Source organism: Leucopleurus acutus (genome assembly GCF_964270905.1).
Source record: "Leucopleurus acutus genome assembly, chromosome: 18".
NCBI lineage: Eukaryota > Metazoa > Chordata > Mammalia > Artiodactyla > Delphinidae > Leucopleurus > Leucopleurus acutus.
The window spans coordinates 67,537,514-67,561,235 of NC_139160.1; the positions used below are offsets into that span (position 1 = coordinate 67,537,514).

Sequence of the window (23,722 nt, forward strand, 5' to 3'; positions counted from 1 at the left end):
AGGCTCCCGGCTCTGAGCATTAGACCACCGCACTGTACTACCCTGTTCAACTCCCAAAAGTTGAACAGATACCTAGAGTTGTTCAGCTCTTACAGTATATCAAGATGCTAGAGGACATAACTACCTATTTATATTTTAAGTACATAACACATTTGTGTTCACGTTTTAAGATGATGAAGAACATGCAGTGTATGGTAACAGTATACAGATCATTTCTTTAAATAGAATCGTTGATTAAAAGCCCTGGACTTTGTAAATTTGGCATGACGGATTGTCAGCTGGAGTTCCTATAAACTACTGGTTGGTGGCAGGGGGAGCAGTTGTTCTGCTGTGAATTTGCTTGGAATAATTTTTTAAATGATACCTTTTGTGTTAAAACTTGAGGTAAACTATTTTCTTTATCCACCCAGCTCTTGAGTTGACTGGCAGATTGTATTAGAACTTCTTTTCCTTTCCTTTAGGAAGTCTGGAGTAAGGGATTAGACCTTGTCAGTTATCATCAGAAATATATCATGATCAATGATATTTTATGCCTCTCTTTTATATGTAGAGTCTCATATACCATCTAAACTCCACGGTGTAAGAATAATATGGAATATTGGAGAGGAATTTAAAAAAGAATAAAAATGATCAAAGGGTTAAAAAGTTATAGAAATATTTAGTCTGGAGAAGAGGAGGCTGAAGGTGTTGGAAAAACTCACTTCAAAAATGACTAAGGAAAACAACCCAATCCAAAAATGGGCAGAAGACCTAAATAGACATTTCTCCAAAGAAGATATACAGACTGCCAACAAACACATGAAAGGATGCTCAACATCATTAATCATTAGAGAAATGCAAATCAAAACTACAATGAGATATCATCTCACACCAGTCAGAATGGCCATCAACAAAAAAATCTAGAAACAATAAATGCTGGAGAGGATGTGGAGAAAAGGGAACACTCTTGCACTGCTGGTGGGAATGTGAATTGGTACAGCCACTATGGAGAACAGTATGGAGGTTCCTTAAAAAACTACAAATAGAACTACCATATGACCCAGCAATCCCACTACTGGGCATATACCCTGAGAAAACCATAATTCAAAAAGAGTCATGTACCAAAATGTTCATTGCAGCTCTATTTACAATAGCCCGGAGATGGAAACAAAGGCAGTGGTTTATTAAAGGGCACTCAGCCAGATGGACATATGCTCGTAGGCAAGACCAAGGTCAGTGTCAGGATCCCACCACTCCTGTGGGCATCCCTTCCTCCCTGGAGTCAGGCTCCCTCATGCAGGGTCCACCTGAGTCCCAGTCTGTCCAACTGGCATGTTTGCACAGGTAAAACCTCCTTGGCCTGCACACAAGGACAGACTGCTATCAGCTAGTTCAGAAAACGCAGGTCTTTATTCTTTCATATCTTTTTGGCCATTGGTAGGGCACTTGTTGCTGAATAATTTCCTTATAAATAAATCCAGCAGGTATAAGGACATAAATACTTGCCAAATCAGAACAATCACCTCACTTTAACATTTTAACCAACACCAGTTTCTAAACATATATATTATCATTGAAACAATATAAAGGAGAATGTTAAATGCCCTTGTTTATGCAGTTCTACCAGTAGACTCTATGAGACTCTCCTAGAACATAATTTATCTTACAATGACTTTGGAAATCCTTTGTCCATACCCGGTGGAGGAAGGGGAATGGAGGTATGGAAGGGAGGGAGGGAAGGTGGGGTTATCTTGAAACCTACCTGGGATTTATTTTAATCAGGTATGGTCTGGTGACAGCCACGGAGACAGCTGCCTTTGAAGAAAAGTTTATTACTACAATTCCCACAAGGAGGGGGACCCGCCACTCAGGCCCACAGCGGGAAGTACTGGGGTCAGTCAGGAGGTAGAAGGAGCGGGGAGAGAGCATGGTCTAGAGCCTTTACTGCGGTTTCTGTTGGGAGGAACAGGCGAAGAAGGGTGGGCAAATTTGAGCAAGTCTAGAATTGGATGGTTTGAATACTTTGGGCAGGCTCTGAGCAATAGGGGTGATCTCTAGTTGTATATTACCTGGCCCTGGGGTAATCAGGGCAGGGGAAGATTGCTTTTGGGTATGAGAGTTAGATACAGGAGGGGCCCGAGAGTGAGGGCTTCTGCCTGGTTGGTTTGCATATGAAAGGCATGCTCCCAGGCAAGTTATTCACCATCTCTGGGAATCAGTAGCCCTTAGAGGAGCAGTCTTTCCAAGCCCCAGGATGTTAAAGCCTCATAAAGTAGGAAAAGCCCCACGATGAATACAGGAGTCTGGTATCCCAGAACCGGGTCTGAGTGACTCTGTGAAAGGTTGAGGGCAAGTCTAGGCAGACAGGCTGCACACACAGTCTGGGGAGAGGTGCAGCTGGCAACGGGGGTGCCTGTCAGAGCACAAGGGGTCGGGACTGTCCACTGACCACAGAGCATGCGGATAGCACAAGCATACTCTACTTAGAGAGCCAAGCAGACAGGGACCATCTCTCAGCAAGGGAGCTGATGAGCCCAGCATTCCCAGGAAGGTCACTGGTCCTTGAAAGTGGGTGGGATGGTGTACTTATCAGGGTTCTCCAGACAAAGGGAATCAGTAGGATGTATAACTATATCTCTGCATCTATACATTTCTCTTTCTCTCCATCAGTAACTACCTATCTGTCTATCTATCTGTCTATCTATCTATCTACCTGTCTAACCAAAGAGAGAGATTCATCATAAGGAATTGGCTTACGTGATTATGTCTGGAGACTTGAGAAGAGTTGCTGCTGCAGTTTGAGTCTGAAGGCTATCTGCTGGCAGAATTCCCTCTTCTTTAGAGGAAGTCAGTCTTTTTTCTTAGGGCCTTTTACTGATTGGATGAGCCCCCCTTGCCCCCATTATGGAGGGTTGTCTTAGTCTATGTGGGCTGCTATAACAAAAATGCCACAGATTGGGTGGCTTAAACAACAGAAATGTATTTCTCACAGTTCTGGAGGCTAAGAGGTCCAAGATCAAGGTGCGGGCCAATCTGGCTTCTGGTGAGGTCCCTCTTCTTGGGAAACTGACACCTTCTTGCTGTGTCCTCACATAACAGAGACAGAGAGATCATCTCTCTCATATCTCTTCTTACAGGGCACTAACTCTACCCTCATGACCTAATTACCTCTCAGAATCTCCATCTCCAAACCCCATCACGTTGGGGATTAATGCTTCAACACATCTGGCAGAGGGATGGAAACATTCAGTCCATGGCAAGGGTCATCTGCTTTACTCAATGTCTACTGATTTAAATGCTGATCTCACCTAAAAAGTACCTTCATAGCAACTGCAGATGTGTTTGACCAAATGTCTGGGTATTGTGGCCTAAGCAAGTTGACACATAAAATTCACCGACACAGACGGGGTCAGCAAAGTATAACTGTAAGTGTGAGAAGTCTGGGAGCACGGGGCATGCACTACTCATTCACTGGGGCATGAGATAGACACTGGATCTCGGGAAAAGCTGGAGCCCACCCAAATATAGAACTGGGGAAGCAGCAAGTGTGGCTCATTCACCCCATTCAATAAATATGTATATTGAAGCCCTACTGTGTGCCAATCACTGGGCCAAGACTTGGGGAAACAAAGATGAAAGACAGGCCCTGCTTGCAGTTGAGTGGAGGAGATAGGCAATTACCCGATGAGTGCACTTAGTGTCTACTGGCTTTGATAGAGGAATGTGATGCCCAAGGTGCCAAAGGAGGCTGAGGGCATGGAATCCAGCCACCTTCACAGAGCAGGGGACTGGAACCTTTTAAATTACTCTTACCCTACATCAGAATTAGACCTAGTGACAGGACCACAGGTTCATCTGCAGAGGGAGGTCAAGGTGGGAGCCGTGACTGTGGCAATGGTGGGTGTCAGATGAAGAGGCGCTAAAGCCAGGAGAGTGAGTAACTGGTAGTTTCTCCTTGATGCTGGAGTGACCAGAAAACAACAGCCTTAACTTAAAGCAGTTTTAGATTTTGTGAGCATCGTGATCATGAGCAGAAAGATTTTATCAGTGCCTTTCTGGGTTCATGGTCTTATCATCAGACACATGGCATATGAGATCAAACATATTGTCACCTTTGGGACAAGGGGGTTGTTAGAAAGAGCATGGTGAGCTGTGGCCCTGTGGTTGGCGGGCAGAAGTAAAATCTCATCTTTTACCTAGGTGGAAATGAAGAAAGAGGAAAGGGGTAACAGATGAATACCAGACGGAATAAGATATTTTAAAATATGAATTAGGGGACTTCCCTGGCGGTCCAGTGGTTAAGACTCCACGCTTCCAAAGCAGGGGGTACAGGTTTGATCCCTGATCGGGGAACTAAGATCCCATATGCTATGCAGCACAGGCAAAAAAAAAAATCTATATCTATATCTGTATATGTATGAATTAAAGAGAAGAGTGTTGCCTAGTACTGCCACAAAAAGCACACAACCTAGGTGGCCTAAAACAACAGAAATTTAGAGCTTCCCTGGTGGCGCAGTGGTTGAGAGTCCGCCTGCCGATGCAGGGGACATGGGTTCATGCCCCCGGTCTGGGAAGATCCCACATGCCGCGGAGCGGCTGGGCCCGTGAGCCATGGCCGCTGGGTCTGCACGTCCGGAACCTGTGCTCTGCAACAGGGAGAGGCCACAGCAGTGAGAGGCCCGCGTGTCACAAAAAAAAAAAACAAAAAAAAAAACACAGAAATTTATTGTCTCACAGTTCTGCAGGCTGTGCTTCCCCTGAAACCTATACGGGAGAATCCTTCCCTGCTTTTTTCATTTTCTGGTGTTTTTCCAGAAATCCCTGGTGTTCCTTGGCTTGGAGATACAGCACTTCAATCTCTGCCTTGGTGGTCACGTGGCATTGTTTCTGTGTCTGCCTGGGACATTTTCTTATAAGGACATCAGTCATGTTGGACTTTGGTCCCACCTACTGCATTATGACATCATCTTAACTAATCTGCAATTACCCTTTGTGCAAATAGGATCACATTCTCAGGTACTGGGAGTTAGGACTTCAACATACCTGTTTTGGGGGGCTACACAATTCAACTCACAACAGGGAGAGAACTGAAGATGCAGGTAAAAGAGAGTCCTGAGTTTAGTTTTACATAATAAAAATAGAAAAGCTAAAGTCAATAAGCAAAATTAAATGTCATATGATGGTCGTCAGTCTTTAGTACTTTATTTTGTATCTCCAGCTCATTTCCTGAAATTTAGGAAATATTGCCACATGTTCTCTCTTTTTTTTTTTTAACCAGCTGCTATGGTAATGATACTCTTCCATGTATGCATATTTCTGTTGTATTTCTATGGATTTACTATAGTAAATATTACTAATAATGGAAATAAGAGTGATAAGGAGTTTCCTACACAAAATTGTTATGATTATCTCAGCTTGGGAAAAGAAGAAATAAAAGATTAAATGAATATGACTTGTTTTAGAACATTATATTGAACACATCAAATCAATGTGCTATTACTGCTCGGCATGACCTGGCCATGAGATGCACAGCAAAATTAAACATTTGAGCCAATAATGACCCTCACATTTCTGAGTAAACCAGAGACAGATAAGCTCCCACTTCTTGCTACAACCCTGGGGGAAGTAGATCCTGGGCGTTGGCCTTGCTGTGATGGACAGGAGGTGGCTGGGCAGTTTCATAAGAGGACATATCCTAGGCAGGGGATGAGGTTATGAAGTTTGGCCTGTCTGTCCTGTTTTGATGATGCCCTGAAATCCAGCTTGCACCCTGTCAAGGATCCAGGGCAGCTACATCATGGTCCAAGAGAAGTCACTTACGTGGCATCAATCCCCAGCCATATCCATCTAGCCCCATAAAAATGTCCTGCCCTGGGGCCTGGGGTAAGAGGATAAGGGGAATTGGTCATTTGGCCTCAATTCCTTCTTTCCACTTTTAGCAGATGCTGGTGATGTCCCAACCATATCCTCTTTGTCCACGCTGAAGGTCACCTAGAGCTTCAGTGGACAATTGTCATAAAAATACCTGTGTGTCTCTGCCTGAGCACTTTCTCTGGATGCAGGAGCATGGCTGAAAGTGCAGGAGGGTTTATAACCCCCAGGAGCAAACCTCATCCAATGAGAAAGGGAGTTGGTGTGAAATAGCCCAGCTTCCTTGGTGGTTGGTGAGACAGTTTTGAGGTATGTTTTGTGGTCTCTTAGGTCTCTAGTAGGACTTAGTTCCAAGTGCTCACAGTTGTAACCAACTCATTACTGACTACCCTCTTCCTTATCTCACTTCCCTAGTTCCTCATCATGCTTCCTAGGGTCACCTCTCAAGTAGAGAGGTGGGATTTGCACCCAAATCCTTGTCTCAAGGTTGGTTTTTTGGGGAACACAAACTAATAGCATTATATCCAATATCCCCTTTGAATGAGGAGTATTCAATTTGTTCAAACAACATGGATGGGCTAGGAAGTGAAGGTGTGGTATTGACAACCTTGCAATGGAAAGCTAGGAATCCGTTCCACTTTTATTACTGCACTGTACTATGAGCAAGAGCCCATCCACTTGATCAAAATTACCCTCAGAGAAGAAAAATGGATAAGGAATAGGATAATCCTGTCTGTGAACAATATGATTATAACTTATAAATATTCTAACCAATGGTTAGTGTTATGGAATATGTATGGTTGTATTAAGATAATTAAAAGCTTCTATGTCTCCTATTTATAAGTCATATACCTAAAAACAAGACGTAAGAAAATGTCTTATATATCTGATATGTAATTTTGAAGATGACCTAAGACTGCATTGTCTTTATTCACATTAGGCCATACAGAATCCAATTCCAGTTTGTCAACTGTATGCATGGCATAAATTGTATACATCTAGTCTAATGGTTCTCAATCCTAGGAGACCCAACTCTCCCTTTTATAACAAATATTCTACAATTCTGTCTTTAATATTCTAAATGAAAGTCAAGAAAAATATGCTATACATAATTTTAATAATCAATACAACACCCTTACTTTGATGTGATGAAACAAAGGAAAGAAATGTATAAGAAAATAATACATATTATGATCTGTGGGTGTTGGGACATGACTACACTAGGAGACAAATGCTTGCATTCACCTGTAAATATATTAGTTTGTATATAAGAGAAGTAAGAAGATCAGCAGTGATGACACACAGGATGTATAGAAAAATGAATGCACAGCAGAAAAATAACTAATGGAGGATGAGAAGGTACATGTGTGGTACCAAGAGACCAGACATGTTTGTATGTGACATGAGAAAGAGAAGTAACCTTCACTTAGCCTCCAAGAAAGAGCAGATGGTCAGGGTGGAGAAGACGAGGAAGTTTGACTGTCTCACAATCAGGCTCCTTATTAGTTGCTCTAACATACTTCTCTATGTTTTGAGGGGTAGTGATGAAGTTTGATAGAAAACTGATTTCCTGTTTTGAAATCCCACCACATGTTACAGCATAAGTTCTGTCTCTAAAACTCAGACCCTGGAGACCACATCCTTTACTATGTGATAGAACACAGAGATGAAAAAGGAAGAAAGAAAAAAAGGAAAGAAGGAAGGAAGGAAAGAACTCTAGAGAAATGATGCGGTGGACTTCTAAGGTGGGTACTGAAGACTGGAGGGAAAAAGGCACATCAACCCATCACTTCGGTAAAAAAAACCCACACCCTGATTTCCATATGTAATTTTCTCAGCACAGCTTTCTTACCATTGTGTTACACAAACGAGAAAGCCAGAGGCAGGACGGTGCAGTAGTGTCAGTGCCCTGTCATGAGTCCCAACTGCGTGAGAGCATACTTCCCAACCGCAGCGCTGGCTCTGCCACCAGAGCCTCTGCCCACTCACGTCAGGGGCTGGAAGAGCTGGGGAATTGCACCGCTTGGGGGTAGCCCTTAGTAACTGATGGGAGTCAGTGGATAAATACCCCAGCTGCCTCCCCCTCTGGCACCATGACTGTGGAGCGCTGGCTCAGTTGCCCACAGTGCTAATTTTTTTGATAATTCATCTCTATTAGCATCCATCCTTCCCTTCCCATTCTCCCAGTGGTCTTTTCTAGGACCACTGCCAGAGAAACTTGAAACTGAATTTGAAACTTTGCCTCAGAGTCTGCTTTTGGGGAGACCCAAACTAAAACAGAGGGTAATAATCTCAAATATTTTAAAAAATCTGATTGATGAAATTTAATGATGTCCTAATTCCGTTAAAAGAAATCTCAGATGTTCTCTTACATTTTGTTGCTTTTGCCAGAATTGTTTAGTGAAACTCTTCACCTAAATATGCCTTTGGAAATACTATAATAAATAATGTAGCTCTCATGTTAAAGGAGGATGAACGGAAGTCCTAGCTGAATCCAAATCTTTCCATAATTAAATAATTCTTTTGTCCCCAAATCATGTTCTAGCCCAATTCACATTTTCTGCAAACATTGGCTAATACCTTTCACCATTTTCAAGTGGATTAATCACCAAATCTGATATTGTAGATCCATACTGACTTTTAGATCTACTCATTATTTTAAAATAGCATCAAAATTAGCAATAGAATCCCAAACCAGTATCTTAGACCTAGTCTTATCTGCTATAGATAAAGGAACTGGGAAAATTCTGGGCAAGAGAGCTTCTCTTAAGTCAAGTAAGTTTGTTGAAAAATCTCATGTTAATTCCTTCCTCTTTAATAATATCAATCTCGCTTGCAGATTAAGGACTTGATTTAACATTTCTGATACACATGCAATATATGTCAAATCTCTTCATAATATTTTGATGCCACTATTTAATTTTTATTGATTGAAAACAAAAATGCATGTTAGTATTAAAGAATAAATAAAATATTTTAAAACAATTTTCTTTGGAATCACCATCTTATTTCTATATGTAGGATAAGATAGTCAAACTCCTTTTCAATGTTATTGCAAAGTTTACAAAAGAATCTTTTACTCAAGGCATTAATTTAAATTTTATTAGTAGCAGTGATAACATTCACTGACTTGTGGGCCTTTCACTAAGCTTTTGGCGAGTGAGGTCAGGTCGTCAACGAGTAATGCAGTGACTTACCAATGGGGCTGTTGCTACTTGTGAGATGTTTACAACCCTACTTTGCTGGCGGACTGTAGCTGCAGCTCCGTCTGCTGCCCAATGACACTGGAAAAGGAAAAAGGTCTTCCTGTGAAACATTTTTAAAGAATTTCAAATTTTCACAACTCTTAGGATCCAATGTCCATACATATGGAAATAAATTTTCTGCCCAATGTTTTTATTCCCATGAACCTTAACATTTGTGGTCAGTAAAGCTTCATTATCATAGAGGTTTCTTGCAATTCACTTGCAATATTCTTTTGACTGTAGATCATTTCAGAGCCTATTTTCTACTTCTGGATTTCTCATAGATTCTCCTACATACAACATTATTGCTCAATTAACAGAAGAAAACATTTAAGTTTCTTTCTCTCATAAAAATAACTTCTTATACAGCAGTTACAATTAATTTTCCCTTACATTGTTTGGATTTCCACAGTATCATTTGTGCTATTCTATAAGAAACGGTACCTCATATCCTTCAGATTGGATCAAAAAAACATCTCAAGGACAATACTATGATTTCCAAACTTTCCTTAAATCTCTGAAGTTTGTATCTTTGCCAACTCTGTGTCTCTCTTTACAAAATATTCACTTGGTCTTGATGGGTTCATCTAGATGAATTAGAAAAAAACTATGTTGCCAATGATATTTTCAAATATTCAGCTGAGTACTCTCAACCTCTTTTCTTAATATCTAAATTATATATAGTATTTTTAAAATAAGGGCTAAATTTGTACATCTTTGTGAAAAATATAGAAGCACTAAGAATGCCATAAACGTAAACTGATACTGGTGACTCAAGTGCAACGAGTGGAGTTGTTGTAGGTGGTGTGGTTTTCTGAATTGGTAAACAGCTCCTGATTTTCAAATATCAACCAAAACAATATTAGGGACATTCCTGGAAAATTCGCCGTGAATTAAAACTCTGCAAGGCATACATGTTTACATGTGAATTAGAATTGGTTCTCGACTCAAATAAATACAAACGAGCTTTTACCTACATAAGAAGCGTGAGCTGGGAGAGTCAAAAGTTGGTTAGGAAAGAAAACAATTGGTTTTTTTGTAAAAAGGTTTGGTCTGGCATCAGTGGACCCCATGCAGTATTTCCCAGTTCACTGTGACAGCCAAAAATACGCTTACGTATTTTCCAAATGCTCCCTACTCATTAAACATGTATTATGAATATTACTGTATTATTGAAAAGACGCAACTGCTCTTTAAAAAGCTTCCACACCTACTTTCTCATAAATATTGATTTTATAGATATTATATGCTGGAAGTGCATTTGAAGCAGTACGAAGCCTACTTTATCCAAGTACTGACCATCAACCCTAGTCATTATCTACTGATTCCTCCAAAAAGTAGCTGACTAGAATCCCTGGGAATTTGGAAAGGGGATCCTAAGCCAGAAAGTTGGGTAGGTTATGGCCTAATAACCTTATGGCATGGTAGCTGTCATCTGTTCAGAACTTGTTACTTCGGAAGTTCGTGATTCTTATTTTTGTTGTTGTTTTTGGCCCCCTCTGCTACTTAGTAATCTTTAGGAAAAGTCCAGTTTATCTCTGCTATTTGAAAGGAATACTATGCCAAAGGCAGGGTGAAACATATAGGAAAAGGGGCTTATCAGGGATTTTGGTCAGCAGCCTTCCCCCAGCGCTCACCTGGAGATTTTCTTTCTGATGCTAAAACCTTAGAGAAGCTGTGTTTTATTTTATTAAAGGAAGACAACACCTTCACACCAAGAGACTCAAAATGGGTAGGATACAACATTTGTACAACACATTCCCTGCCCGGGAAGGGGCTTACCCTCTCAAGTGTATCGCTATTACCCCAATGTAGAAAGTAGATCAATAAGACATAGCGAGGCAAGTGATGATTCCTAGTAATTGACAGAATTAGGTCTCCATAAATATGATCCAGAGAAGACACAAAGTAGAAATACAGGCATGGACAACAGAAGTGATATACAGGAAGAGATCTGGGACTGTGTGATAAAGGTTAGATGAATTACACTAGTTACTGTAGGGTTTCTCCACCTGCACTACTGACATTTTGGGCAGGAGAATTCTTTACTGTGGGAGGCTGTCCTGTGTGTTGTAGGATGTTGAGCAGCATCCCTGACCTCTGCCCACTAGATGCCAGTAGCAGTCTCCTCCCCCAATTCTCACACCAAAATTGTTTCCCAATATTGGCAAGAGTTCCCTGGAGTCTAAAATCGGCCCCTGTTGAGAATCACTGCTTCTCAGACTTCAGTGTGTATAGGATCAGCTGGGAGTCTTCTAAACACTGCTTTACTAGGTCTGTGGTAGGGCCTGGCACTCTCTAGTCCAAACAAGATCCCAGATGAGACCGATGCTTCCTGTCCAAGGGCAACACTTGCTTCTTTTCAGGCAAACTTACAGCCTTCTACCAGTCAACACACACGGGTCATCAGAATGCAAAGGAGATGTATATTCAGGGTATGGAGTGTTGAAAATACTTTCAAGCAAGATCTGCATACCAAATTGAGTTATCATGTATTTAATTAAGCATGTTTAAGAAGTGAACATAAATAAGTGAGGGGTTTGTATTTGTTTTCTTAAACTTCAGAGTGCTTTATCTCCTAATTCAGCAGTTCTCAAAACTTTGGTCTTGGGATCCCTTTAACACTCTTAAAAATAATTGAGAACTGCAAGAGCTTTTGTTAACATGGGTTTGTATCTACTGGTATTTACTGGATTAGAAATTAACTAAGAAACTGAGTAAACTCTTTAAATATTTGAAATTAATTTAAAAATAGTATACCCAAGGATGCAGCCTTTGAGAAAGTGTTGACACCATCAGCACTGAATATATGACTGAAACCTAGTTAGAGCCTCTATATAAACTTTTAAGATTCTGGTGGGCAGGTGCAGAGAACTACTTGTCTTAACAGCTTCAGGAGACAAGTCTCTTACGTTCACAGGCCAGGGACATGCAAAAATCAAGAGCAAATGTATTTCCAGCTGTGTGGCTGACAGGGTCTTGGTGCTCCAGCTGGGCGTCAGGCCTGCACCTCTGAGGTGAGCTGAGTTCAGGACACTGGTCCACCAGAGGCCTCCCGGCCCCACGTAATATCAATTGGCGAGAGAGATTTTCACCTCAGTGCTAAGACCCAGCTCCACCCAATGGCCAGCAGACTCCAGTGCTGAAAGCCCCATGCCAAACAACTAGCAAGACAGGAACACAACCCCACCCATTAGCAGAGAGGTTGCCTAAAATCATACTAAGGTCACAGACACCCCAAAACACACCACTGGACGGGGTCCTGCCCACCAGGGACACAAGATCCAGCCTCATCCACCAGAACACGGGCACCAGTCCCCTCTACCAGGAAGCTTACACAACCCACTGAACCAACATCACCCACTGGGGGCAGACACCAAAAACAACGGGAACTATGAACCTGCAGCCTGCGAAAAGGAGACCCCAAACACAGTAAGTTAAACAAAATGAGAAGACAGAGAAATATGCAGCAGATGAAGGAGCAAAGTAAAAACCCACCAGACCAAACAAATGAGAAGGAAATAGGCAGTCTAACTGAAAAAGAATTCAGAGTGATGATAGTAAAGATGATCCAAAATCTTGGAAATAGAATGGAGAAAATACAAGAAACGTTTAACAAGGACCTAGAAGAACTAAAGAGCAAACAAACAATGATGAACAACACAATAAATGAAATTTAAAATTCTCTAGAAGGAATCAATAGCAGAATAACTGAGGCAGAAGAACAGATAAGTGACCTGGAAGATAAAATAGTGGAAATAACTACCACGGAGCAGAATAAGGAAAAAAGAAGGAAAAGAATTGAGGACACTCTCAGAGACTTCTGGGACAACATTAAACACACCAACATTCGAATTACAGGGGTCCCAGAAGAAGAAGGGAAAAAGAAAGGGACTGAGAAAATATTTGAACAGATTACAGTTGAAAACTTCCCTAATATGGGAAAGGAAATAATCAGTCAAGTCCAGGAAGCACAGAGATTCCCATACAGGATGAATCCAAGGAGAAACATACCAAGACACATATTCATCAAACTTTCAAAAATTAAATACAAAGAAAAAATATTAAAAGCAGCAAGGGAAAAGCAACAAGTAACATACAAGGGAATCCCCATAAGGTTAACAGCTGATCTTTCAGCAGAAACTCTGCAAGCCATAAGGGAGTGGAAGGACATATTTAAAGTGATGAAAGGGAAAAACCTACAACCAGGATTACTCTACCCAGCAAGGATCTCATTCAGATTTGATGGAGAAATTAAAACCTTTACAGACAAGCAAAAGTTAAGAGAATTCAGCACCACCAAACCAGCTTTACAACAAATGCTAAAGGAACTTCTCTAGGCAGGAAACACAAAAGAAGGAAAAGACCTACAAAAAGAAACCCAAAACAATTAACAAAATGGTAATAGGAAGATACATATCGATAATTACCTTCAATGTAAATGGATTAAATGCTCTAACCAAAAGACATAGATTGGCTGAATGGATACAAAAACAAGGCCCATATACATGCTGTCTACAAGAGACCCACTTCAGACCTAGGGACACATACAGACTGAAAGGAGGGGATGGAAAAAGATATTCCATGCAAATGGAAATCAAAAGAAAGCTGGAGTAGCAGTTCTCATATCAGACATAATAGACTTTAAAATAAAGACTATTACAAGAGACAAAGAAGGACACTACATAATCATCAAGGGATCAATCCAAGAAGAAGATATAACAATTGTAAATATTTATGCACCCAACACAGGAGCAACTCAATACATAAGGCAAATGCTAACAGCCATAAAAGGGGAAATCGATGGTAACAGAATCATAGTAGGGGACTTTAACACCTCATTTTCACCAATGGACAGATCATCCAAACAGAAAATAAACAAGGAAACACAAGCTTTAAATGACACATTATACCAAATGGACTTAATTGATATTTATAGGACATCCATCCAAAAATAACAGAATACACTCTCTTCTCAAGTGCTCATGGAACATTCTCTAGGATAGATCATATCTTGGGTCACAAATCAAGCCTTGGTAAATTGAAGAAAATTGAAATCGTATCAAGTATCTTTTCCGACCACAAGGCCATAAGACTAGATATCAATTACAGGAAAAAAACTGTAAAAAATACAAACACACGGAGGCTAAACAATACACTACTAAATAACCAAGAGATCACTGTAGAAATCAAAGAGGAAATAAAAAAATACCTAGAAACAAATAACAATGAAAACAAAACAACCCAAAACCTATGTAGTGCAGCAAAAGCAGTTCTAAGAGGGAAGTTTACAGCAATACAATCCAACCTCAGGAAACAAATCTCAAATAAACAACCTAAACTTACACCTAAAGCAATTCGAGAAAGAAGAACAAAAAAATGCCCAAAGTTAGCAGAAGGAAAGAAATCATAAAAATCAGATCAGAAATAAATGAAAAAGAAATGAAGGAAACGATAGCAAAGATGAATAAAACTAAAAGCTGGTTCTTTGAGAAGATAAACAAAATTGATAAACCATTAGCCAGACCCATCAAAAAAAAAAAAAGGAGAAGACTCAAATCAACAGAATTAGAAATGAAAAAGGAGAAGTAACACTGACACTTCAGAAATACAAAGGATCATGAGAGATTACTACAAGCAACTATATGCCAATAAAATGGACAACCTGGAAGAAATGGACAAATTCTTAGAAAAGCACAACCTTCCGAGACTGAACCAGGAAGAAATAGAAAATATGAACAGACCAATCACAAGTGCTAAAATTGAAACTGTGATTAAAAATTTTCCAACAAACAAAAGCCCAGGACCAGATGGCTTCACAGGTGAATTCTATCAAACATTTAGAGAAGAGCTAACACCTATCCTTCTCAAACTCTTCCAAAATAAGCAGAGGGAGGAACACTCCCAAACTCATTCTATGAGACCACCATCACTGTGATACCAAACCAGACAAAGATATCACAAAAAAAGAAAACTACAGGCCAATATCTCTGATGAACATAGATGTAAAAATCCTCAACAAAATACTAGCAAACAGAATCCAACAGCACATTAAAAGGATCATACACCATGATCAAGTGGGGTTTATCCCAGGAATGCAAGGATTCTTCAATATACGCAAATCAATCAATGTGATACACCATATTAACAAACTGAAGGATAAAAACTATATGATCATCTCAATAGATGCAGAAAAAGCTTTCAACAAAATTCAACACCCATGTATTATTAAAACTGTCCAGAAAGTAGGCATAGAGGGAAGTTACCTCAACATAATAAAGGCCATATATGACAAACCCACAGCCAACATCATTCTCAAAGGTGAAAAACTGAAACCATTTCCACTAAGATCAGGAACAAGACAAGGTTGCCCACTCTCACCGCTATTATTCAACAGTTTTAGAAGTTTTAGCCACAGCAAATAGAGAAGAAAAAGAAATAAGGAATCCAAATTGGAAAAGAAGAAGTAAAACTGCAACTGTTTGCAGATGACATGATACTATACATAGAGAATTCTAAAGATGCCGCCAGAAAACTACTAGAGCTAATCAATGAATTTGGTAAAGTAGCAGGATACAAAATTCATGCACAGAAGTCTCTTGCATCCCTATACACTAATGATGAAAAATCTGAAAGAGAAATTAAGGAAACACTCCCATTTACCATTGCAACAAAGAGAATAAAATACCTAGAAATAAACGTACCTAAGGAGACAAAAGACCTGTATGCAGAAAACTATAAGACACTGATGAAAGAAATTAAAGACAATACAAAGAGATTAAGAGATAAACCATGTTCTTGGATTGGAAGAATCAACATTGTGAAAATGCCTATACTACACAAAGCAATCTACAGAGTCAATGTAATCCCTATCAAACTACTAATGGCATTTTTCACAGAACTAGAACAAAAAATTTTACAATTTGTATGGAAACACAAAAGACCCCAAATAGCAAAAGCAATCTTGAGAAAGAAAAACAGAGCTGGAGGAATCAGGCTCCCTGACTTCAGACTATACTACAAAGACAAAGTAATCAAGACACTATGGTACTGGCACAAAAACAGAAATATACATCAGTGGAACAGGATAGAAAGCCCAGAGATAAACCCATGCACATAGGTCACCTTATCTTTGATCAAGGATGCAAGAATATACAATGGAGAAAAGACAGCCTCTTCAATAAGTGGTGCTTGGAAAACTGGACAGCTACATGTAAAAGAATGAAATTAGAACACTCCCTAACACCATACACAAAAATAAACTCAAAATGGATTAAAGACCTAAGTGTAAAGCCAGACACTATAAAATTCTTAGAGGAAAACATAGGCAGACACACTCTATAACATAAATCACAGCAAGATCCTTTTGACCCACCTCCTAGAGAACTGGAAATAAAAACAAACAAATGGGACCCAATGAAACTTAAAAGCTTTTGCACAGCAAAGGAAACCATAAACAAGACGAAGAGACAACCCTCAGAATGGGAGAAAATATTTGCAAATGAAGCAACTGACAAAGGATTAATCTCCAAAATATACAAGCAGCTCTTGCAGCTCAATATCAAAAAAAGCAAACAACCCAATCCAAAAATGGGCAGAAGACCTAAACAGACATTTCTCCAAAGAAGATATACAGATTGCCAACAAACACACGAAAGGATGTTCAACATCACTAGTCATTAGAGAAATGCAAATCAAAACCACAATGAGGTATCACCTCACACCGCTCAGAATGGCCATCATCAAAAAATCTACAAACAGTAAATGCTGGAGAGGGTGTGGAGAAAAGGGAACCCTCTTGCACTGTTGGTGGGAACGTAAATTGATTCAGCCATTATGGGGAACACTATGGAGGTTCCTTAAAAAACTAAAAATAGAACTACCATATGACCCAGCAATCCCACTACTGGGCATATGCCCTGAGAAAACCACAATTCAAAAAGAGTCATGTAGGGGCTTCCCTGGTGGCGCAGTGGTTGAGAGTCCGCCTGCCGATGCAGGGGAACGTGGGTCCACGCCCCGTAGGATCCCACGTGCCGCGGAGCGGCTCGGCCCGTGGGCCATGGCCGCTGGGCCTGCGCGTCCGGAGCCTGTGCTCTGCAATGGGGGAGGCCACAGCGGTGAGAGGCCCGCATACCGCAAAAAAAAAAGAGTCATGTACCACAATGTTCATTGCAGCACTATTTACAATAGCCAGGACATGGAAGCAACCTATGTGTCCATCAACAGATGAATCGATAAAGAAGATGTACATATATACAATGGAATATTACTCAGCCATAAAAAGAAACGAAATTTAGTTATTTGTAGTGAGGTAGATGGACCTAGAGGCTGTCATACAGAGTGAAGTAAGTCAGAGATAAAAACAAATACCGTATGCTAACACATATATATGGAATCTAAGCAAAAAAAAGGTTCTAAAGAACCTAGGGGCAGGACAGGAATAAAGATGCAGACACAGAGAATGAACTTGAGGACACAGGGAGGGGGAAGGGTAAGCTGGGACAAAGTGAGAGAGTGGCATGGACATACATACACTACCAAATGTAAAATAGATAGCTAGTGGGAAGCAGCTGCATAGCACAGGGAGATCAGCTCCATGCTTTGTGACCACCTAGAGGGGTGGTATAGGGAGGGTGGGAGGGAGACACAAGAAGGAGGAGATATGGGGATATATGTATATGTATAGCTGATTCAGTTTGTTCTACAGCAGAAACTAGCACAACATTGTAAAGCAATTATACTCCAATAAAAATGTTTAAAAAAATAGTATACCCATTACATGTTAACATAACTAATAAATTGTTGTGAAAAATTACCGTACTTTCCCAAGCAAAAAATTATGGGGAAGAACAGCATTATTTAAACATTTTTGCAAATGTCTAACATCTGGTTTAATAGAAGATAGCTGGATTCTCATATCTGCTTCTGCTTTGTTTTTTTGTGATTCACTGTTTTTTTTAATAAATTTATTTAGTTTATTTATTAATTTTTGTCGGGTGTTTGTTGCTGCATGTGGGCTTTCTCTAGTTGCAGCGAGCAGGGGCTACTCTTTGTTGTGGTGCACGGGCTTCTTATTGCAGTGGCTTCTCTTGTGGCAGAGCGCAAGCTCTCGGCGTGTGGGCTTCAGTAGTTGTGGCACGAGGGCTCAGTAGTTGTGGCATCTTCCCGGTCCAAGGCTTGAACCCGTGTCCCCTGAACTGGCAGGAGGATTCTTAACCACTGCGCCACCAGGGAAGCCTGATTCATTGTTTTAGTTTAAGTATATAAAGAAAATCTGGCCTCACACAGATATGAGGCTGGAAAAGGAAGCATTTTAATAGTCACTTCTGATAATATGGATATTCTTTTTTTTTTTTTTTGCGGTACACGGGCCTCTCACTGTTGTGGCCTCTCCCGTTGTGGAGCACAGGCTCCGGACACGCAGGCTCAGCGGCCATGGCTCACGGGCCTAGCCGCTCCGCGGCATGTGGGATCTTCCCGGACCGGGGCACGAAGCCATGTCCCATGCATCGGCAGGGGGACTCTCAACCACTGCGCCACCAGGGAAGGCCCCAGATATTCTTTTTTGATATGACACCGCAGCTTAACAAATGGTAGTTTCTTAAAGACTAGTTGCAATGAGAAGTCTGAAACCCTATCTTTTGTACTGTTGACACCAAAATTTATTGGTTTATCTTGCAGTTTGAATTGATCTTTTACCCATGCATGATTTTGTAACACCACGTATTGGTCAACTGGAAAACACTAGCTCATTAAGTTATACAACTGTTCCGAATGTGCAGTGGAAAATTCCACTGGATACTCCAGAGCAATTAAGAGTAAAAATGACAAATAATATCTTTATATCACTGTAAAGATAGCTTTGGCCTTTGGTACTCCCTAAAGTGTGGGTGGCAGTCCCCACACCTACCGTGAGAACCACTGTCCTACGTTGGCTGCAGCTGACAGCTTCTGCAAACATAAAGGACCTTGAGAGTACCATTTTACGGCAAAATAACTCAATTGGATGAATCTTAAGTTAAACATAAAACGTATTTCAAGATTGTGAACACGCTTCACGAATAAAGAAAAGCCTGAAAAAAATAAAAGTCACTTTATACTTTTGTCTTCTAGAAATAAATGTGTTAATATTTTGGCCCACTGTCACCTCTCCTTAAGGGCAAAGACTGTGTTTTATTGATCTACAAATTTCGGAGTTAGCATAATGCCTGGCCCTTATGAGCACTCAAAAAGATTTTTTCTTTTTTAAAAATATACCGTACATAGTTTTGTAGCCTATCCTTTTCATTTAGCCTCAGAGTTGGTCAGTTTTCCCACATGCGTTCTATAACTACTGCATAATATTAAAGTTTTCAAGCTCAAACTCACTTTAAAAACCGTGACTTTGCTTTGGCAAGGAGTAAAAATTTTGCAAGGGAAAAAAATTTAAACGACATGGGTCCAGCAGGACTCCTGGGAAGAAGTTTGGGGAGCAGGATCGCTCCGCCACAGACTCACCGCGCCTGGGACACCTGGACACAGGCCACCGCGGCGGGGAGGGGTGAGGGTCCAGGGACCATGGCACTTGGCGCTTTTTCGGGGGCTTTCGCGCGGGACCGACATGCGAAAAGAGGTGGGGGCAGCTGGACGGTCCCACTCCCCACGACAGGGAGGGTCTTCCAGCTCCGGCTCCCCTTTCCTCGGAGGAGCTGCCTCTCCTGCACTTGTCTGGGCACCGGAACTCGAGACAGTTCTGTCAACAGTCAGCGGGAGAGCCAGCCCCCGGGACGGCCCAGAAAGACTGAGCATGCGCGGAACGCACCCGGCGTGCAATCCTGGGAGAGGTTAGAGGCCGCGAGGTACATCACAGCGCCGGCATTCCAGATGAATTAGCTGCTTTGGTGGCTCCACAGGGCGAGTGGCGGCGCTAAAGCACTAGTGTGCGGCTCCCAGGAGTTACACCCGCTCCTCCCACGCCATCCCACTCCTTTTCTAAGGCTCCCGCGGCCGTCAGAAAAACCCGGAGAGGCGGACCACTTTCGCTTCGCACGCACTTCCTTTCCCCGGCCGGAAGGGAAAGGGGGCAGAGAAGCATCGCATGCGCCGTTCGCAGGCGGCCCCTGGAGTGGAGTCGAGTTGCTGGTTTCGTTGGCCCGGCCGGAGTGCGCCTGCGCGGTCTCCGGCTTCCCTCCACCTCCGCTTCCCCTCCCCCTGTCCCCCGCGGGGCCTCTGGGTCCGGCGGGACCATGTTCACCAGCACCGGTTCCAGTGGGCTTTGTGAGTACCGGACGCCGCCATCCTGGCTGTCCCCTAAACACCACACTGGGTACCTCCTTGAGGAGGCTGGGGGCAGCGGGAACTCTCGGGGTTGCAGGCGGTTTGGGGGTCGATCTGCCGTCCCTGTGCCGGAACCTTGGTAGTTCTTGCCCGGTGGGGGGCAGCGGACACCGCCCCCATTTCAGCCTGGAGGGGTCAGTGGGGACTGAGTCAGCCCCCAGCCCCCCACCTGTGAGCCCCAGGTGCGATGCTCAGATGCTCCTGGGGCTGCTGTAGGTGGGCTGGGCAGTTAGGGTCGGGCTGGGCTGCCCTGGTCTTATGGCCCGGCCCCCAGCCCTCAGCGGTAGGTTTGCCAGCTAGAAAGAAGAGGCTGTCCGGGAGCGATGCTGGAAGCCTGCTCCCTTCCCAGTCACCTTGCTCCATTCATTTAGGCTACAGAGGGACCGAACTGGCTCTCCCCCGGATGCAAATTCCAACCTCTGCTTCAGGAGCTGACCCCTTAGTTTTACTTAGATTCTTTTTTTTCTCCTCAGTCTCTCTTAGGAGTTTTTAGACAAACAAAAACTGATTAAAGTACTTCAAAGTGGAAGGAAGTTTGGAAGTAGTTTGGCAGGAAAGCAGAGACATTGCTGCTGGATGTTGCTAAATTTTACTGGAGTGTCAGCTGTGGAGTGTCAGCAGATAGAGAGCAGAGAAATATATATAGCCTTTTAAACGACTTTCTTTTTCTCATTGAAATGGTTTAATTGACTTTTGATAAGGTGGACTGTATGTTAACTAAACAGCGCTGAGATTAGGCACTGATACAGCAACAGTGAATTGTTTGAATAGCTATAATTTTTGCAATTGCTTGTCACTATTAACGCTTCATATCTCTAGACATGTGAAGTTAATCTTACTGAGTACAGAGGCAGTTGACATTTCCAAATATTAATGATCTGTTGTGAATGTTAGGAATCTTTTTCTGAGAATACATATCTTAGCCTGGGAGTAAGTTAGTGTCAGGGCAACAGGCATCATTATAAATCTTCCTCACTTCTCAACTTCTCAGGTTCTGAAGTGGGTTTAATATTTGTGATTTCCCTTGTTTCATACTTAATTTGATTTATGGCATCTTCCAGGTATTGGCCTCAGAGTATTTTACAACTACTAGGTAATTAATCTTCCCCAAACTACCCTTTAGAAAAAGAACATGACTGTTGAAACTGATACTCAAAAGGTGGTGTGAGCCATATGTGTATGTGAGCCATACACTGGTGGATATGAAATTAATGGTAGAATTCTTCAATTTTATTTGTTTTTTTCATCATTTTGACTTATCCTTCCTTGCTGACCAAAACACATTAAAGAATTAAAAAGGCAAGCAAAATCTGTTATTGGTTACTATGCTGTATTAGCTATTATGTTGGCAAAGTATATTCAGATTTGATACAGGGTGACTCTGGGGAAGGTAGTAATATGTGATTACCTGTGGCACATGGTTGATGAGTATTGAATTCTAGGAGCCAAACTGCTACCCAGGGAGAGGCCTAGGCCAAAGGCTTCTCCTTAGCTGTCTTGCCCTTTTTCTAAAATAAATGTATCCACAGCATAAGAATTGATGGAATGGCCATTCCTCAGAAGTCCATGTCTTATATGCTCATTTAACAAACATTTTGAGCATCTCGGAAACTGCGAGGCGCTGGGAATGCGACATTAGACAAGTCTTGGTCCCAGTGTTTGCAGAGCTTACAGTGGTGTTTAGGCACTGGTTTTCCAAGACTGGTCTTTTGGCAAGTCTGGGTGGGAAAATTTACTTTGCTTTGAAATTTTTCTTTGCAATGCGCCCCACTGAGAGGGAAGTGATTTCCTAGATAAGTTGTGTAGCCCTTTGGTAATTCAGAGTTCTGATCCTGAGTAAGTGTCCCGAGGATGAATAATCTGCCTAGCAGTGCCCCCAGGGATGCTGAATAACATTCTCTTTTTAAGGGAAAAATCCTGGCCATTTCCTACCACTGGCGTATTTCCCACATCTGTGACTAGTAGATAGTGTATTTGTGTTATACTTGCTTTCCTCCCTCTCTCACTCATTCATTTATTTATTCAACAAGTGTCTGTTTACTACCCACATAAGCCACACACTGTTTGTGTATAGAGGATAAAGTGGTACACAGGATGAAGGAGACCAACATCCAATAAGTAAGTTATGTGTTTTCACATAGTGATAAGCGTCGTGAAGAAAATCTGAGGGTAGTGGCATAGACTGTGGTTATGGAGGACTTCAGCAGGACGCTAAAATAATGCTAAGGATGCTGCTTTAGCAGGTGTGGTCAGCGAAGATGTTTGGGAAGGTGACCCAAATGGCGTGAAGGAGCCCACCTGTCAGTTTTTGTTGAAAAGTGTGCATCAGATGGGTGCCTCTCAGTCCTTATCTTAGTGGAATGTTCTCTCACACTGGCCTTGATGAACACTTCTTTCTAAAATTCTTTTTTTTTAATTGAAGTATAGTTGCTTTACAATATTATATTAGTTTCAGGTGTATAGCATAGTGATTCAATATTTTTATAGATTACACTCCATTTAAAGTTATTATAAAATATTGGCTACATTCCCTGTGCTGTATATTACATCCTTGTATCCTATTTATTTTACACCTAGTAGTTTGTATCTTTCTAAAATTCCTTGTTCTTTGACTTTTTCTTCATATCTCCTGACCACAGCTACGTAGTTTTTCACATCCTCAGGGTCTACTGGATTTGGCATTAAGTTATTGTTACCTTAAGAAGAGTAGTTTCAGTGGATTATTAAGGCCAAAACCTATTTTTGTTGAGGTACGGAGTGAACCAGAGGTAGAGAGTGGAAATAGAGACGACCGTTGGGATGGACAGCTGGCAGTCTCAGGGAGACACAGCTGGAGTCATCCCTTTGAAGACTCAGTACCCAGGATATCTTGCTAACTCAAGCCACACAGTCCTGAGGTGGGAACCAGTACAGACTTATCAGAGTGAGAAAGTTCTCAAATGAGCTGGAACTTTCCCTTGAGTGAAACTCGTTTTGATCCAAAACATTAGTTAGGGAGCCTAGAGTCAGGTGCAGTTAGGGGAGGTTGATGAATGCGAGGTCCAGCAGTGGCAGCCTATGGTGAGGACATTCATTTCGCTCTAGAGATGGGTGAGCCACAAGGACTGGTGGGTCATTGAGGGTCTGTAACCCCCTCTTCATTTCAGCTTTAGAGTACTGCCTTGGAGCCCGAAGGCTCTGTCCCCAGCATCATCCTGAAATGGACACTTTGCAGTTTCCCAGTGCAGCTGTGGTTGTGCTCCCAGGAAGGACCAAACTGTGTTCTGATTGATATATTCTTTCTTTAGGTATGTACTCAATGTGTTGAG

The 23,722-nt window shown here is 41.7% G+C and overlaps 2 protein-coding genes across 3 annotated transcripts in view; one reads left to right on the forward strand and one right to left on the reverse strand.

The window, feature by feature from the left end:
• Positions 1-19,898, reverse strand: part of DOCK9 (dedicator of cytokinesis 9) — a 378,599-nt gene extending 358,701 nt beyond the window's left edge. For both annotated transcript variants that reach the window (XM_082859679.1, XM_082859678.1), the window contains exons 1-2: positions 19,596-19,898; positions 9,048-9,134 (exon numbers count right to left, since the gene is read on the reverse strand). The gene's annotated coding sequence lies outside the window, so the exon portion shown is untranslated. The remainder of the gene's footprint in view (positions 1-9,047; positions 9,135-19,595) is intronic.
• Positions 19,899-20,255: 357 nt separating this feature from the next.
• The window catches only part of UBAC2 (UBA domain containing 2), a 153,479-nt gene continuing 150,012 nt past the window's right edge, over positions 20,256-23,722 (forward strand). Inside the window, exon 1 of the mRNA XM_082859690.1 lies at positions 20,256-20,354. Within this exon, the coding sequence (XP_082715816.1) occupies positions 20,324-20,354 (31 nt within the window). The 5' untranslated portion in view covers positions 20,256-20,323. The remainder of the gene's footprint in view (positions 20,355-23,722) is intronic.